Consider the following 17,291-nt stretch of genomic DNA (forward strand, 5'->3'; position numbering starts at 1 on the left):
CCAAAAAGGGCTGAATTTTAAAGGTGTCTCCTAATTTTGGGAGATATATTCAAAATATTTACCAAAATGTTATTTTGTTTATTAGTTAAAAAGTTATAAAAGGCCAAAAAAGGTACCAAAATCATCTTTGTTACACATTTTCAACCATTAAAAGTACGAATTTCTATAAAGTACCAGACACCCATCTGCTTATTTTAAGTGTAGATACATGTGCATTTAAAATGTTTCTTGTATCACTAATATTAGGTAAGATAATTAAGAAAACCTGTTTTATCCGTATTTTCCCTTTTTTACCCCTAAATGTACAAATTTCCATAAATCCCTCTTTAGTGGATCTATATAACCAAAAACACATTTACTGTCAATATTTCATGATTCCAGGTTCAGCCGTTTGGGCTGTGCGATGATGAATCAGTCTGTCAGTAACGCTACTCTTTTATATATATAGATAACCCTTGCCTTTAACGAAAATAAATTACATTTTTGATTAACATGCCAGTTTGTTGAAAATGTGTTACATTTTAATGCTTTTTACAGTACATTACAATTACTTACATGATAATAATTTGTAAAAGTACTTTTGGGGGGAGAAATACTCCGCTAGTACAAATCAACAGTATGACAGTTAGTACTTAATACACAATAATAACTAAATATTTATGAAGAGCATTTTTAGTTTGCATGAAATTAATTAAAATTTGATTTATGGAAAATTTATTAATTTAAACATGCCTGCGTTAATAATTAATTGCACGCAACACGCATTACTTTTAGTGGAGTACTTACTATGTATTTATTAACCGCATTATTTATAGAAAATGAAAAAATATTTTAGTCGGGGGGATTTTAATAAAAGGGTATACTTTATCCATAACCACTAAACAATATATCATTTATAGAGGACAATATTAAGAAAATATAACAGATTTAGATCCATATTCTCAAGGCCTTATTCATAATCATTATTTTTTATTTTATTAAAGGTATATAAAATAAATTTTGTATGACAATTATTTTTTTTAATAAACCGGGAGTACCGTTGCGATAAGCATTGAAATAATGGACCTTTGTCTAGCGGTTTAGAAATCTTTTGAAATTTATATATTCAGTAATTTTTATGACTACTGATCAATAATTAAATATTTAAGTGCGTGATAAAGCGTTTTATCTTAGTAATTAGCTGCACTTGTTCATGTAGCGTTTTAAAGTTTGCTTTTTAACTAAATCCATTAGTGTTTCAATATTCATAAAGTGTGTACTAGAATGCCATTAAAAAATATCCATATAGTTTGTTTGAAATTCATTAAAAACTTAATTTAAACATAAGCTTTCGGTTTTTTACTTCATTAATGACACGCAACATGCACTACGACGCTTAAATTGTGAAATGTATTATGTCAACATTTATTAATGAAATATTGAGTTTGTCAATATATCCAGTTGCAGTTTAATTTATAATCTTTAAGACTAAGTTACTCTCACGGATTTAAAATCAGCACAAAGATAATAATGTCTGATACTTCCTTAAGTCGTGATTCGAAATACGGAATATAACTTTGACAATTTATGTATATTTCTACAAAACGAATCGTTCTAGAGGGAATTTTTCACAAATATTCTCATTTTATCAAAAAATTGGTTCAAAGTTTCAAAATTATTTGAATTTCTAATATTAAAAGATTATAAAAATGGGCCGATTTTCAATAGGCTTTGTCCACGGATCAAAAGAAATGCATTTTATTGCATTATCTTGGAAATTGTGACCTTTTTTTACAAAGTTTTTATAAGGATTCCAGCTGTAATAGTTCTCCAGGTATAAATTTGTTTGTATTTACTAAATATGGGTGAAGTCCCATTGCAAGTTCGCCCATTCTCTCCAGAGTTTTTCTCAGTTTTTCTGTGGAATATTCATATTGAATCTAAAATGGTTCTAAAACAAATTTGATGATTCAAGGTGTTATATTTTTTCAGATATGCAATTTTTTTATGGGAGTTGCCACGCCCATTCTATTTAGAACGCCAATTTGTTTTTATATGGATATTTGAATATGGATGTAAAAAGTAGCGTATAGTTCCTTTTATATATACAGAAATATACAGAGGAAATTTCATAGATTTAGATTTTATAGCTCAGCTATAGTTTAGGATGATAGGAAAGAAAGAGCTCTAGAATCATGATCATGATACAATGATATTAACCACAGACTTTGCTCGTTTTAAGGAGCCTTCTCGACCTGCTCTCGTTAGTGTTATCCAGTAGGATGATTTCATACCACCGTTTCATAAGTAACCTTTTTTAGTGGATCTATTTAACCAAAATATTTCTAAATCTCAAAGTTCTAGTTCAGTTCTAGTTCAGTTCTAGTCCAGTTCTAGTTCAGTTCTAGTTCAGTTCTAGTTCAGTTCTAGTTCAGTTCTAGTTCAGTTCTAGTTCAGTTCTAGTTCAGTTCTAGTTCAGTTCTAGTTCAGTTCTAGTTCAGTTCTAGTTCAGTTCTAGTTCAGTTCTAGTTCAGTTCTAGTTCAGTTCTAGTTCAGTTCTAGTTCAGTTCTACTTCAGTTCTAGTTCAGTTCTAGTTCAGTTCTAGTTCAGTTCTAGTTCAGTTCTAGTTCAGTTCTAGTTCAGTTCTAGTTCAGTTCTAGTTCAGTTCTAGTTCAGTTCTAGTTCAGTTCTAGTTCAGTTCTAGTTCAGTTCTAGTTCAGTTCTAGTTCAGTTCTAGTTCATCATCTATTTAGCCAAAATACATCTACATATCAAGAATTAAAGTTAAGAAGTTTAAGTCATTGTCATTAATACGACTTTTTTGTGGATTAGCTAATTAAATATTAATGTATTTTCGATTCCTAAGTCTAATAAAATTTTGAACGAATTCTGAATTTCTAGAAAAATTTGTTTAATAATAATGAATTATATAAAAACCTGATCTTAATAATTTGTATTTTTTTTTTAAATTTTTCATATTAAAATCTAGGCAAAGAAGAAGAACGTCAAATGTTCCAACAGATGCAAGCCATGGCCCAAAAACAGGTAAATATTACAAAAATTTACATTCTAATGACAATTCCGTTACAAATTGTTTTCGGAAAATAAACAAATCTCATTCGAACTAAATTACTGCAGTAATTTAGAAAATAAAAAAAATTAACAAAACAAATTACAAATTTGAACGAAATGATATTTCAAAAACATCTCACACGAATTATAGCAAATTTTATTTTTTTTCAATTTAATTTTTCGATTTTGATTTCTTTACTTTCTTCAATAAAATTGCATACGTGTTGTTTCATTACATTACAAAAACATTTTTATATATAAAAAAATCTAACAATTTATACAAATTTAACAGAATGAAAAAATTTTATCAATTTATTTCTTGCGCAATTTTTCAAAAATTACAAATTAAAAAAAAATTATTTCCTACAAAAATCAAACACTTGTATTGTAGAAGTTGACAAATTAGTTTAAATAGTTTTGATTTTGTTTGAGAAAAAAAAAACAAATGTTATAATTTTTCTTGTTATTTTTTTACTGTTATTTAATGCTACCTTGAATTATCTGTTTTCAGTTACTTTTTTAGAGCTTTTTATTTTCTTAATGTTCATGTATTTATTTATTTATATATTTATACAGACATATTTATTTTGTTAATAATTTAAATATTTGAAATGCTAATTTGTATAACAAATACATTTTATATTGAAAGAGAAATTACATATAATCATACATACATACATACGTATTACACTATACTATACTATACTATACGCACATTTTATGAATTGAATTGAGGAACGAACACAAAATATCTTTATCAGCATCACCCTCATCCCCAGTTTTATAATGATAATGTTTATCATCATCATCATCATGCTCTTCATCTTCATCTTTATGTTTTTAGTTTTTCATTTCAAGATGATAATTTTTTCTGTACACAGATTATTATGAGTCTTGTCTTGAATTGAATTGCATAATTTAAATACAAAATACAAACAAATACAATTTACATCATTTATAAACAATTTGCTGTTTTTAAAAGAAAACTGAGATTCACTTTTTTTGAAATTCGAGCATTTTAAAAAATGTGTAAATAGAAAGAATTCATTTCCTTTTTTTAAATTTTAACATTTTGTTATAAAATACATACAACACAAATATTGTTATTTGAAATTGAAAAAATCTTACTTTAGGACAGGATCGATTAAACTAGGGTCTTACGAAATTGATTCAAGTCGTTTCATAATTTAACGTAGACCACATTAGGCTTTTATAAGTCGACTTTTTGGCGATAAAAGTCAAAGCCTATAACTAAAAAAATCAATAAGACGAAATAAGTCGAAATAAGACGCAAAAAGTCGATAAGTCTAAAGTCGACTATTGTAAAAAAGTCGATAAGTATGAATAACTTATAACAGTCGAAAATAGTCAAAAATTAAAAAAAAAAAATACTTAAAAAGTCGAAATGTTGACTTTTCATAAATTGCAAAAAGTACAAAAGTCGACTTTTTGTTTCAACTTTACAATCATTCTCTCGAATAATGTTCTAAAAAAACTCGATCACATACATATAAGTCGAAAATAGCCAAAAATTCGAAAGGTCGGCAAAATGTAGTAAAGTTGACTTTTTTCTCTAGAATCATGTTGTCAAAACATCATTTGATTTTATTGCAATAGTGACAAGAACGTAAAAACGAAGTCGACTATTTAAAAAAAGTCGATAAGTCAAATATCTTATAAGAAAAAGGCGACTTTTACATAAAAGTTTAAAAAGCCGAAGTCAACATTTTAAGAAGTCGATAAATCGAATAACTTATAAAAAATCGAATTTTACAAAAAAAATCAAAATAATTTGGAAAAAATCGAAAGATCGAAAATAGTCAAATGTTTAAAAAGTCGAAGTCAACTTTTTTAAAAAGTCGATAAATCGAATAACTTATAAAAAAATATTACAAAAAGGTCAAAATAATTTGAAAAAAATCGAAAAGTCGACTTTACATAAATTTCAAGTAGTAGAAAAGTCGACTTTTTGTTTCAACTTTAGAACCATAGTTAAAATACAATACAATTCTCTCTAAAAGTATTCTCAAAATCACTTGAATATGTTTTAATAGTGATAAAAAAGTTTTCTTTGTTAAAAGAAAAAAAGCCAATAAAAAAAGCCAATAAGTCGAATATATTAAAGGAAAGAAGTAGATTTTTGCATAGTCAACATTTCGATAAAATGCTAAAAAAGTCAATTATATTAAAAAAGTCGATTAGTCGAATATCTTATAGGAAAAAAGTTGAGTTTTGCAGAAAAGTCGAAGTAAGTTGAAAAATGTTTTCCTTGATAAACAAAGTCGACTGTATACAAAAGGTCGATTACCTTATAGGAAAAAAGTAGACTTTTAAATAAAAGTGGAAAATAGTCAAAAAATACATAAAAATATTTAAAAAGTCCAAAGGTGGGCTTTTAATAAATTGCAATAAGTAGAAAAGTCGACTTCAACTTTAGATCTTTAGTCCACATATAGCAAATTTCTTGAATAATGCTCTCAAAAAAACCATTTGATAAAAAAGTTTTTCTTGAAAAAACGGAGTATTTCTGCTCCATGTACGATCACTTATAGAGGGAGAAGGTCAACTATGAGATATAGCGCTGAAAATAAAGCCCAGATATTGAGGTTAAAGAAAATCTATAATTTCTTATTTTCCATAAAATTATCAAATAAAACATTTTATATTTCATTGATGTTTTAATTTATTAAAGTTACTTAGCAATAACTACGCATCATTCTATAAATGTAAGGAATTAACAACGAATTAATATGGTTCAGACTAACCTACAGTTTCTCTCAAATTCTCGATCATTCCCACAAGACATCTTGTGAAAATGGTTCTTAACAACCAGCCAACTTGTGGCACGAAAAATGAATCTATTTTCTTAACAGAAATTACACTGGCCGACAAAATCTGAAAAAAGTCGAAACCCTGACTCCAAGTTATACTTTTCTAAATAATTGATCCGTCCTGAATCTGAATAAGATTTTTTCCATCACATCTGGGATTTGAGATATCATGTCCTGAAGTGTGGAAAAAAGCCATTTTTGAGACGTTTTAACAGTGCCAAAGCAACCTTATTTATAAAATGTTGTATGCCATCTGAAAGTCAACTTTAGAATAAAGGATTAATATTTCACATATATTCCTCCTTCTTCGAGATATATTCACCTAAAGCTTGAAAACTTATGGTTTTTATGTCCTACACTACTATAGTGCGGAGGATATTATTCTTTGTAAATATTTTTATAACGAGAAAATATATTGGATTCATACCTATCTGAAGATGTTCCAATCAACTCCAAATTGCTTTCTGATTCGATTTAACCATGTCCGTCAACTTCAACGGATGATATTTCAGTAACTAAAGCAAATTTTTAAACAATTTTAAAAGTATTTTGAGTTGAAAATTGGAATATATAAGTTTTTTCGTAAAATAAAGGCGAAAATTGTCAGTTTTTGTCAATTTATTGTTGCATCAAGCTTTACGTTGTGATATCTCGAAGAAAAAAGAAGATATGTCATGTGTTAAGCTTATATTTAAAAGCTGTTGTATGCTTTCAGATAGCATACAAGACTTTATAAATAAAGTTGTATTGGCGCTGTTATAACGTCTTAAAAAAAATTTTCGGCCTTTGTTATCAAAAGATCGTCTAAATCGTATAAAAAAGAACTTCCATATATAGTGTTCTATAACTCAAGTTATCTTTGTCCTCTTTATGATAACTTCCATAGATGTCATTAAAAACACAACTTAATCCATAAATTTGTCCCTTCAGTTTCTTCCAAAAGCCTCAATAATTATCAGAGGACATCTGTATATGTATATATCCATTGCTGGTACAGAATCCAATGAACACAAGGCACGAAACATACGAAAATTCTTGAAACATCATCTAAAAAGTATTCTAAGGACTACTCTTAACATTTCTTAACTCCTATATAAAGCAGTATAGAGGTAAATAAAATGCTCAACTGTTTTCTGCTTGTCGCCATTATATCTGCTTCTACAAAAGTCATTAAAATGTCGAAGATATATTTTATAACCTGCTGATGTCTTACTCTAGACTCTCCAAGTCCACATTAGCTATTTTGAAAACAGTGGGCTTGAAAAGCTCTAAAACTTTGTATGAACTCTGCTTTTTAAAATGGTGATTTTTCTTAACTTTTCTCTTTTCGAAAAGAATATTCTCAATATATGAATTAAAAATGTTTAAACTGATAAAGTACTTTTTAAATTTAGATTACGTCAGTAAAAAAACAATATTTTATTTGTTCAACTTTGACTTTTCCAGTTATTATTTCATAAAAATTTACATTCTTCCAGAAAAACTGTTTTGAGTGCAAACATCTAAAAGGAATATTTAGAATAAAATTATTTAAAATATTAGTTTTCTTGTCATGTTTTGTTTTTTTTTTTTCTTACTCGTCTAAAAATAAGCTATTAAATTTGAATTAACATTTAGTATGACTTCATGCTAACATTTATTTATTGTATGTACATAAATATGTATTCATATGTATATATCTATATGAGAATATTAGGATGGCTCCTCAAGTTAGGGCCATTGTAACATTTGCTTCTTACATCATCAAGTCGCCGAAGACCATAAAGTGCAAAGCAAATGCGATGCGATCATTTATTAACAAGATCGTGAACTCTTCTTGATGGAAAACTGTAATTTTCCTAAATCACCTCTAATACCAGTTGTGTAATTGTTACTGGGGTTGACAGCCCTTGGGCGATAATTTCGGGTCATTCCGGTACGTAGAACCGGCAGTTGGGGAATGAAACTTTACCAACTTTTACCGGATTTTTGACAAATACATATGTAGTTTGAAACATCCATCTAATAATAATTTCTATAAATGACTTCTAAAGTTCTCTACCGATTTTAACTAAAATTTAGTATACAGAGTGCAATAGCAGGATTTTTGTTTAATTGTTTCCTTTTCAATTGGAAGCATTATTGGCAGATAACTTCTTTTGGCTTCATATATTAGGGTTAACCTTATGATTTATTACAGTGTGTGTGTATATGTATATTTGTTTTAATGTATGTCTCAGTTTTGTTTTTTATATTTATTCACGACATTGTCGTCGCATTCGTCGTCTTTTAAGTAAGTTGGCATCAAACCAACCATTTGATTGTGTGTTTAAACATTCCAGCAAATAACAAAATGACCATTTAAACATACAGTTTGTCATGAATACACATTTATTTGAGTCACTTAAATATACAAAATATTTCGAAACAAACATACACGCATACAGTTTAATAAACTCCTGCAGTTTGAGGTGACGGTCCCAGGTTTTACCGTTATTTGGAGATTTTGATATGACACATCACTTTCTAAAAAGTCGCTTCACTTCGACTTTAAGTGGATAGTTAACTCTGCAATATATTACATCTGGTGGGTTAAATATCTCTTATTAATAATTTAATTAATGTTGAGTGCTTTACGTGAACACTTGCCGTGTTGGTCTATTTTACGGGTGTCCTTTTCAACCACTGGTGAGCTTCTGTGACGACTCAACACCGCCCCATTGTAGTTCTTACATACAGGTGGAAATTTACGTATATGGTATTTCCGGTCCAGTATACGTATAATTTCCTCAAGTACTTGATCTATCTAATCTCTGACCATTGCTGCCCGTTGCTTAACGAGATGCAAAAACATCACTTCCCTACATTCATCCTGTATCATAAAATTTTTTGTTGATGAATGTGTGTCCTCTCCAGATTACTTAGGAAACGTAGCTAATGATAATGACCTACTCTCTGTTTGTTGTTGTACCATCAATCTTTCGAAAGCCCTTGATCCTTGCCACACTCTTCAATAATATCTTGCAATCCATAATGTCTAAGCATGATGGATCATGAATAGTCAATCGTCCGCAGAGTTTAGCGACGTACGGTCAAAACCCTGTAGAGTTGAAGAAGGTGTACCAAGGCGGACTTCTTTCATTGCTCTTCTTTAACTTCTACCTCTATAAACTCCTTCCATCCCCATAAGGAGTGAATGTAAGTAGACGACTGTACTATTGAGGCGATGAACTACACTGTTAATAGACTACAAGATCTTGTGAATAGTTATATTGATAAACTATATCCGCTATCACTAGCGAAGTTTTCAGCAACACTTTTTTTTGATGGCGAAGAAAGTAAGTCCTACTTGGGTAAGATATCTTTTGCTTAGTGATACCCAGTGTTAACGCTTTGGCAGCTTTGAATATTTTTTCATAATAATTGTCACGGACATCAACGTCATGTTGACAAAACACTTCCTCCTGAGATATCACCTGTGGAATAAACCCAACTTAAACATCAGACAGTTGGATGATCCTCTGGCCATGTCAGGTAAAAGACCTCCGAGTACAAGAGGATCCAGCAACAAAACCAACAGCGGAAAATAACAGTAAATACTGGTCCCGCATAAATCATACCGTCCCTAATTAATGTCCAGGTTGAGGACAGGGTCCTTGTGATACCCCCATTATATTCAACTGTCTACTTTGTCTTATGAATTTATAAACGAATTCTATAGAAGTAATCCAATTTCTAGGATCTTGAACTGCCGGCTTATTGTATAGTCGTAGTTGCAACAACTACAACTTTGTCTCTGCATTAGAAATAGCGAATACGTATCAAATGATCCAAAAATATATTAATTCGTTAGAGTTTGATGGAAATTATTGTTAAAAGGAGTGACTCCATTTAAAATTTCAATAAATTGACTTCTGTACAGTTTACTTAGTGACATGAGACTGACATTAGACTTTCTTTCTAGATTACTTAAGGGACACTAAAGTGACGATTGAGTATACATAGACTCTTTGTACCTTGAACTATTGGAATACATATAAATTTATATATTTACATACAATCATTTACTCTTAAATGTGTGTATATCCACATACATATATAAGTTGTTTTTTTTTATTTTTGCGTACAAAACATTTTTATTAGATTTTCTCTTTTGTATGCCTGTGTATGCGATATAATTCTTTTTTTTTCTTCTTCGTTCATAATCTTGAAACACGCATCATCGTATTCGTATATTTTACGAAAAAAAGAAATGTTTCGAATAAAAAAAAATGAAAGAAAACAAGAACATATTATTCCATTACAAAGTGAAATAAATAAAACTTTATTCGTTTTCACAGGATTTGTTGTAGCTGCTGCATGTACAGAGATTGTGTTCATTTTTTTTTTTTTTTTTGCTTTCTAATATTGTATTTTTTTCTGAGTTGTAATAAACTTTCATGGTGCTTTTAATAGCACTTCTATGTTTAAAAAAAGTACAACTAAAAACTGAAAAACCAAAAAAAAAAAAAAGAAATTGAAGAAAAAAACCAAGTGGGTACCCCAATTTTTAGTTGTTATCCTTGAAATGTATACTTAAACACACATTCCAAACATTGGCTCATTTTTTCATTTTTATTTTGCCAACAATTACATCCTCCAGGGAAATTGGGGTATGAATGAATAAACGAACGAATGGAACAACTGCAAAAATGTTTAATGTCACTTAAAACCAGCCATTTATAGTAAAATTTGTTTGTATTTGCGTACAAATGTAAATGAGTAACAAATGTAACCACCGCATGAATACAATAATCACTACAGACACACATAAAAAAAACGTCGTATACAAACCCACAAACACAAACAATTTTTGTTTAAATAATGAAACCAAACACAAAAAATAAGAATTTTGCTGGTCACACCATACGTATGAGTAATTGAAACCAACTCAACAAAATTTATACATCAAGTATACGCAGCATGGTATGAATCAGGAATGGAAAATTAAAAATTTGAAAAATTACCAACTCATAACTTTTTAGGTTTTAAAGTACTAAACTAATTTTCCGCAAAATTAGAACACGAATTAGACTAAACTATAACCTATAGTCTAGTCTAGGACTGTAGACTTGACGATAGAATAAACTATTAACTAGACTTTGGATAAGACTATAGACTAGACTATAGACTGGGCTATAGACTGCACTATAGACTGGCCTATAGACTAGACTATAGAGTATAGACTAGACTATAGACTAGACTATAGACTAGACTATAGACTAGACAATAGACTAGACTATAGACTAGACTATAGACTAGACAATAGACTAGACTATAGACTAGACTATAGGCTAGACTATAGACTAGACAATAGACTAGACTATAGACTAGACTATAGGCTAGACTATAGACTAGACAATAGACTAGACTATAGACTGGACTATAGACTAGACTATAGACTAGACTATAGACTAGACTATAGACTAGACTATAGACTAGACTATAGACTAGACTATAGACTATAGACTAGACTATAGACTGGACTATAGACTAGAGTATAGACTAGACTATAGACTAGACTATAGACTAGACTATAGACTAGACTATAGACTGGGCTATAGACTAGACTATAGACTGGGCTATAGACTGGACTATAGACTGGACTATAGACTACACTATAGACTACACTATAGACAGGACTATAGACTAGAGTATAGACTAGACTATAGACTAGACTATAGACTAGACAATAGACTGGACTATAGACTAGACTATAGACTAGACTATAGATAGACTATAGACTAGACTATACTAGATATACTAGACTATAGACTAGACTATAGACTAGACTATAGACTAGACTATAGACTAGACTATAGACTAGACTATAGACTAGACTATAGACTAGACTATAGACTAGACTATAGACTAACTATAGACTAGACTATAGACTAGACTATAGACTAGACTATAGACTAGACTATAGACTAGACTATAGACTAGACTATGACGACTATAGACTAGACTATAGGACTAGACTATAGACTAGACTATAGACTAGACTAGACTAGACTATAGACTAGACTATAGACTAGACTATAGACTAGACTATAGACTAGACTATAGACTAGACTATAGACTAGACTATAGACTAGACTATAGACTAGACTATAGACTAGACTATAGACTAGACTATAGACAGCTATAGACTAACTAGACTAAACTATAGACTAGACTATAGACTAGACTATAGACTAGACTATAGACTAGACTATAGACTAGACATATAGACTAGACTGATAGACTAGACTATAGGACTAAGACTATAGACTAGACTATAGACTAGACTATAGGACTAGACTATAGACTAGACTATAGACTAGACTATAGATAGACTATAGACTAGACTATAGACTAGACTATAGACTAGACTATAGACTAGACTATAGACTAGACTATAGACTAGACTATAACTAGACTATAGACTAGACTATAGACTAGACTATAGACTAGACTATAGACTAGACTATAGACTAGACTATAGACTAATATAGACTACTAGACTAGACTATAGACTAGAATATAGACTAGACTATAGACTAGACTATAGACTAGACTATAGACTAGACTATAGACTAGACTATAGACTAGACTATAGACTAGACTATAGACTAGACTATAGACTAGACTATAGACTAGACTATAGACTAGACTATAGACTAGACTATAGACTAGACTATAGACTAGACTATAGACTAGACTATAGACTAGACTATAGACTAGACTATAGACTAGACTATAGACTAGACTATAGACTAGACTATAGACTAGACTATAGACTAGACTATAGACTAGACTATAGACTAGACTATAGACTAGACTATAGACTAGACTATAGACTAGACTATAGACTAGACTATAGACTAGACTATAGACTAGACTATAGACTAGACTATAGACTAGACTATAGACTAGACTATAGACTAGACTATAGACTAGACTATAGACTAGACTATAGACTAGACTATAGACTAGACTATAGACTAGACTATAGACTAGACTATAGACTAGACTATAGACTAGACTATAGACTAGACTATAGACTAGACTATAGACTAGACTATAGACTAGACTATAGACTAGACTATAGACTAGACTATAGACTAGACTATAGACTAGACTATAGACTAGACTATAGACTAGACTATAGACTAGACTATAGACTAGACTATAGACTAGACTATAGACTAGACTATAGACTAGACTATAGACTAGACTATAGACTAGACTATAGACTAGACTATAGACTAGACTAGACTATAGACTAGACTATAGACTAGACTATAGACTAGACTATAGACTAGACTATAGACTAGACTATAGACTAGACTATAGACTAGACTATAGACTAGACTATAGACTAGACTATAGACTAGACTATAGACTAGACTATAGGCTAGACTATAGACTAGACTATAGACTAGACTATAGACTAGACTATAGACTAGACTATAGACTAGACTATAGACTAGACTATAGACTAGACTATAGACTAGACTATAGACTGGACTATAGACTAGACTATAGACTAGACTATAGACTAGACTATAGACTAGACTATAGACTAGACTATAGACTAGACTATAGACTAGACTATAGACTAGACTATAGACTAGACTATAGACTAGACTATAGACTAGACTATAGACTAGACTATAGACTAGACTATAGACTAGACTATAGACTAGACTATAGACTAGACTATAGACTAGACTATAGACTAGACTATAGACTAGACTATAGACTAGACTATAGACTAGACTATAGACTAGACTATAGACTAGACTATAGACTAGACTATAGACTAGACTATAGACTAGACTATAGACTAGACTATAGACTAGACTATAGACTAGACTATAGACTAGACTATAGACTAGACTATAGACTAGACTATAGACTAGACTATAGACTAGACTATAGACTAGACTATAGACTAGACTATAGACTAGACTATAGACTAGACTATAGACTAGACTATAGACTAGTATAGACTAGACTATAGACTAGACTATAGACTAGACTATAGACTAGACTATAGACTAGACTATAGACTAGACTATAGACTAGACTATAGACTAACTATAGACTAGACTATAGACTAGACTATAGACTAGAATTATAGCTAACTATAGACTAGACTATAGACTAGACTATAGACTAGACTATAGACTAGACTATAGACTAGACTATAGACTAGACTATAGACTAGACTATAGACTAGACTATAGACTAGACTATAGACTAGACTATAGACTAGCTAGACTATAGACTAGACTAGACTATAGACTAGACTATAGACTAGACTATAGACTAGACTATAGACTAGACTATAGACTAGACTATAGACTAGACTATAGACTAGACTATAGACTAGACTATAGACTAGACTATAGACTAGACTATAGACTAGACTATAGTACTAGACTTACTAGACTATAGACTAGCTATAGCTAGACTATAGACTAGACTATAGACTAGACTATAGACTAGACTATAGACAGACTATAGCTAGACTATAGACTATGACCTATATAGACTGACTATAACTAGACTAAGACTAGACTATAGACTAGACTATAGACTAGACTATAGACTAGACTATAGACTAGACTATAGACTAGACTATAGACTAGACTATAGACTAGACTATAGACTAGACTATAGACTAGACTATAGACTAGACTATAGACTAGACTATAGACTAGACTATAGACTAGACTATAGACTAGACTATAGACTAGACTATAGACTAGACTATAGACTAGACTATAGACTAGACTATAGACTAGACTATAGACTAGACTATAGACTAGACTATAGACTAGACTATAGACTAGACTATAGACTAGACTATAGACTAGACTTTTTTTTTTTTTTTTTTTTTTTTTTTTTAATGGGGTGCGGAATCTTCATAGATATGAATTATAATCCATTATGTGAGATTCAGCTATGTTTTGCGCCACGTACTCACTAAACCGCCTTCCCATCGTCAACAGCAAACCCCGCGGAACTGCCTTTAGGGATTACGTCGCGGGGATGGAAAGCAACTAAGCTATCTCCAGATTTTCTCTATTTACTCTTTGTTCTTTGCGATTCTTTTCCTCCCTTTGAAGCAACATGTGAATTTCACTAACGTAGTTTGAGATTAATTGCCACTTCTCTTCTGAAGTTAACATTACATCTATTATATTTTCGGGCTTAATATCATGGCCTATAGCACGCTCTACTGCCAGCCTTTTTTCTGCAAATCTGCGGCATCTAAAGACTACATGCTGTGCATCTTCTAACTCCGAGCAGGTGGGACAATGAGGTGAATCATCACGTCCAAATTTATGCAGGTAGCATCTATAACCTCCATGTCCTGTCAGAAATTGTGTGAGGTTGTAGTTTACGTCTCCATGTTTGCGTTCTACCCATTTTTTAATTTGCGGAATGAGGCTGTAAGTCCAACGTCCTTTTTGGGTGTTTTCCCATCGTCTTTGCCATTTTTGCATTGTTTCATTGCGTTCTAAGGTCTTCCTGTAGCGTATATTCTCCCCAACATTTCTTTCTTTCGCCACGTGCAGTCTGTGTATCTCATCGGCTGATATATCAAGTGGGACGATTCCGGCAATTACGGATATTGCCTCTAGGGATATGGTTCTATAACCGCTACATACCCTAAGGCAGCTCTGTCGAAATAGGGACATTACATTTTTCCTCGATATACTCCTAATTGACTTCACCCATATAGGTGCCCCATATAATAAGATAGACATCGTTACTCTGGATAGTAATATCCTTCGGCTTTGCTTCGGGCCTCCAACATTTGGCATAATCCTGCTTAGCGCATTGTTAACGGCTGATGCTTTTTCACATATATATTCCATATGAGTCTTAAAGTTAAGCCTTTCATCAATCATAACACCCAGGTATTTTATAGCAGTTACTGATTTAATATTTGCTGCACCCACTTTAATTTCTATAGTCTCCTTTTTCCTTCGGTTGCTTATAAGTACTGCTTCAGTTTTGTGGTCTGCAAGTTCCAAACCTGTTTTCTTAAGCCACGTTTTTATGATCCGTATTGTTTCATTTGAATACATTTCAACTTCATCCAAGAAGCGTGCCCTTACTACTATCGCGATATCGTCAGCAAATCCAATGATACTCGATTCTTCAGGTATGTTTAGCTCTAGCACCTTGTTATACATTATATTCCACAGGAGAGGGCCTAAAACCGATCCTTGTGGAACTCCTGATGAAGTTTTGTAGTGTTGTACTCCAATATCAGTTTCGTAGCAGAGAGTTCTGTTTCTGAAGTAGTCACCGATTATATTGGTCAGGTAAGCTGGAACATCAAGATTTCTGAGTGATTCCATAATGTGATTCCATCCGGCACTGTTGAATGCATTCTTTATGTCTAGGGTAATGATCGCACAGTATTTTTTATGCATACCCTTTCCATATATAGCTGTTTCCGCCAGGGTTTTTACGGTATTAATGGCATCTATTGTTGAGCGAGCTTTTCGGAAGCCATACTGTCTTTCTGAGAGTCCACTTGCTCCTTCAACTGCTGGAAGTAGTCTGTTATAGATAACCCGTTCCAGAACTTTGCCCATAGTATCCAACAAACAAATTGGTCTATAAGATGATGGCTCTCCAAGTGTTTTGTTTGGTTTTGGTATTAGGACCAGCTTTTGTTTTTTCCAAATAGTAGGAAATTTCCCTAATTGGAGGCAATTGTTAAGAATATTTGCGAACACCTGTGGTTTGTCTTTCATAGCGAGTTTTAATGCTCTGTTTGGTATTCCATCCAGGCCTGGAGCTTTTTTATCGCCAATTTTTGCACATATGTTTAATACTTCTTCCTCCGAGACTTCTTCTATAACGGCTTCGGTATGTGTAGACGTCTCCTGACACGGTTGTCCTTTTGGGAAAAGTACTTCTACTATTTTCCCTAGTAGTTGGGGACATTTCACCTGAGAAGTTCGTTTTCCTTTTAGTCGCGACATTACTATTCTATATGCGCTTCCCCAGGGATTTGAGTCAACTTCTCTACATAACTGCCTAAAGCACTCTTGTTTACTTTTTTTGATAGCAATTTGGAGGTCTCGTCTGGCTGTCTGGTATGTATGTCGCCGGATATTTGATTCAAGTCTTGATCTTTTTCTTTGAAATATTCGTCTTGCTTTTAGACACTGTCGTCTGAGATCAGCAATTTCAGGGTTCCACCAGTAGTTTGGCTTCCTCTTATCAGACTGCCTTCTTCTTGGCATGGCGGCATCACATGCTTTTTTTAGAGCATCCATAACTATGGCTTCATCGATGTGAGCTATATCCTGCGGCAGAAGAGAATTTAGTTCTTCTAGAAACATTTCGGTATCAAGCTTATCTTGTGCCCATCC

General features: G+C 31.7%; 1 protein-coding gene across 7 annotated transcripts in view; it reads left to right on the plus strand.

The window, feature by feature from the left end:
* The window catches only part of LOC119607870 (ERC protein 2-like), a 54,515-nt gene extending 51,394 nt beyond the window's left edge, over window positions 1-3,121 (plus strand). For 6 of the 7 annotated variants that reach the window (XM_037961987.1, XM_037961986.1, XM_037961985.1 and 3 more), the window contains one exon: window positions 2,970-3,102. In XM_037961987.1, coding sequence (XP_037817915.1) covers window positions 2,970-3,088 — 119 coding nt within the window. In that variant the 3' untranslated portion in view covers window positions 3,089-3,102. Of the gene's footprint in view, window positions 1-2,969 lie in introns of all 7 variants that reach the window. The other variant, XM_037961984.1, reaches the window with a different exon arrangement.
* The last annotated feature ends 14,170 nt before the right edge of the window (window positions 3,122-17,291 follow it).

Source organism: Lucilia sericata, unplaced genomic scaffold (genome assembly GCF_015586225.1).
Source record: "Lucilia sericata isolate MDLA Ls3-8-SP2 unplaced genomic scaffold, ASM1558622v1 Contig000756F_arrow, whole genome shotgun sequence".
Taxonomy (NCBI): Eukaryota; Metazoa; Arthropoda; class Insecta; order Diptera; family Calliphoridae; genus Lucilia; species Lucilia sericata.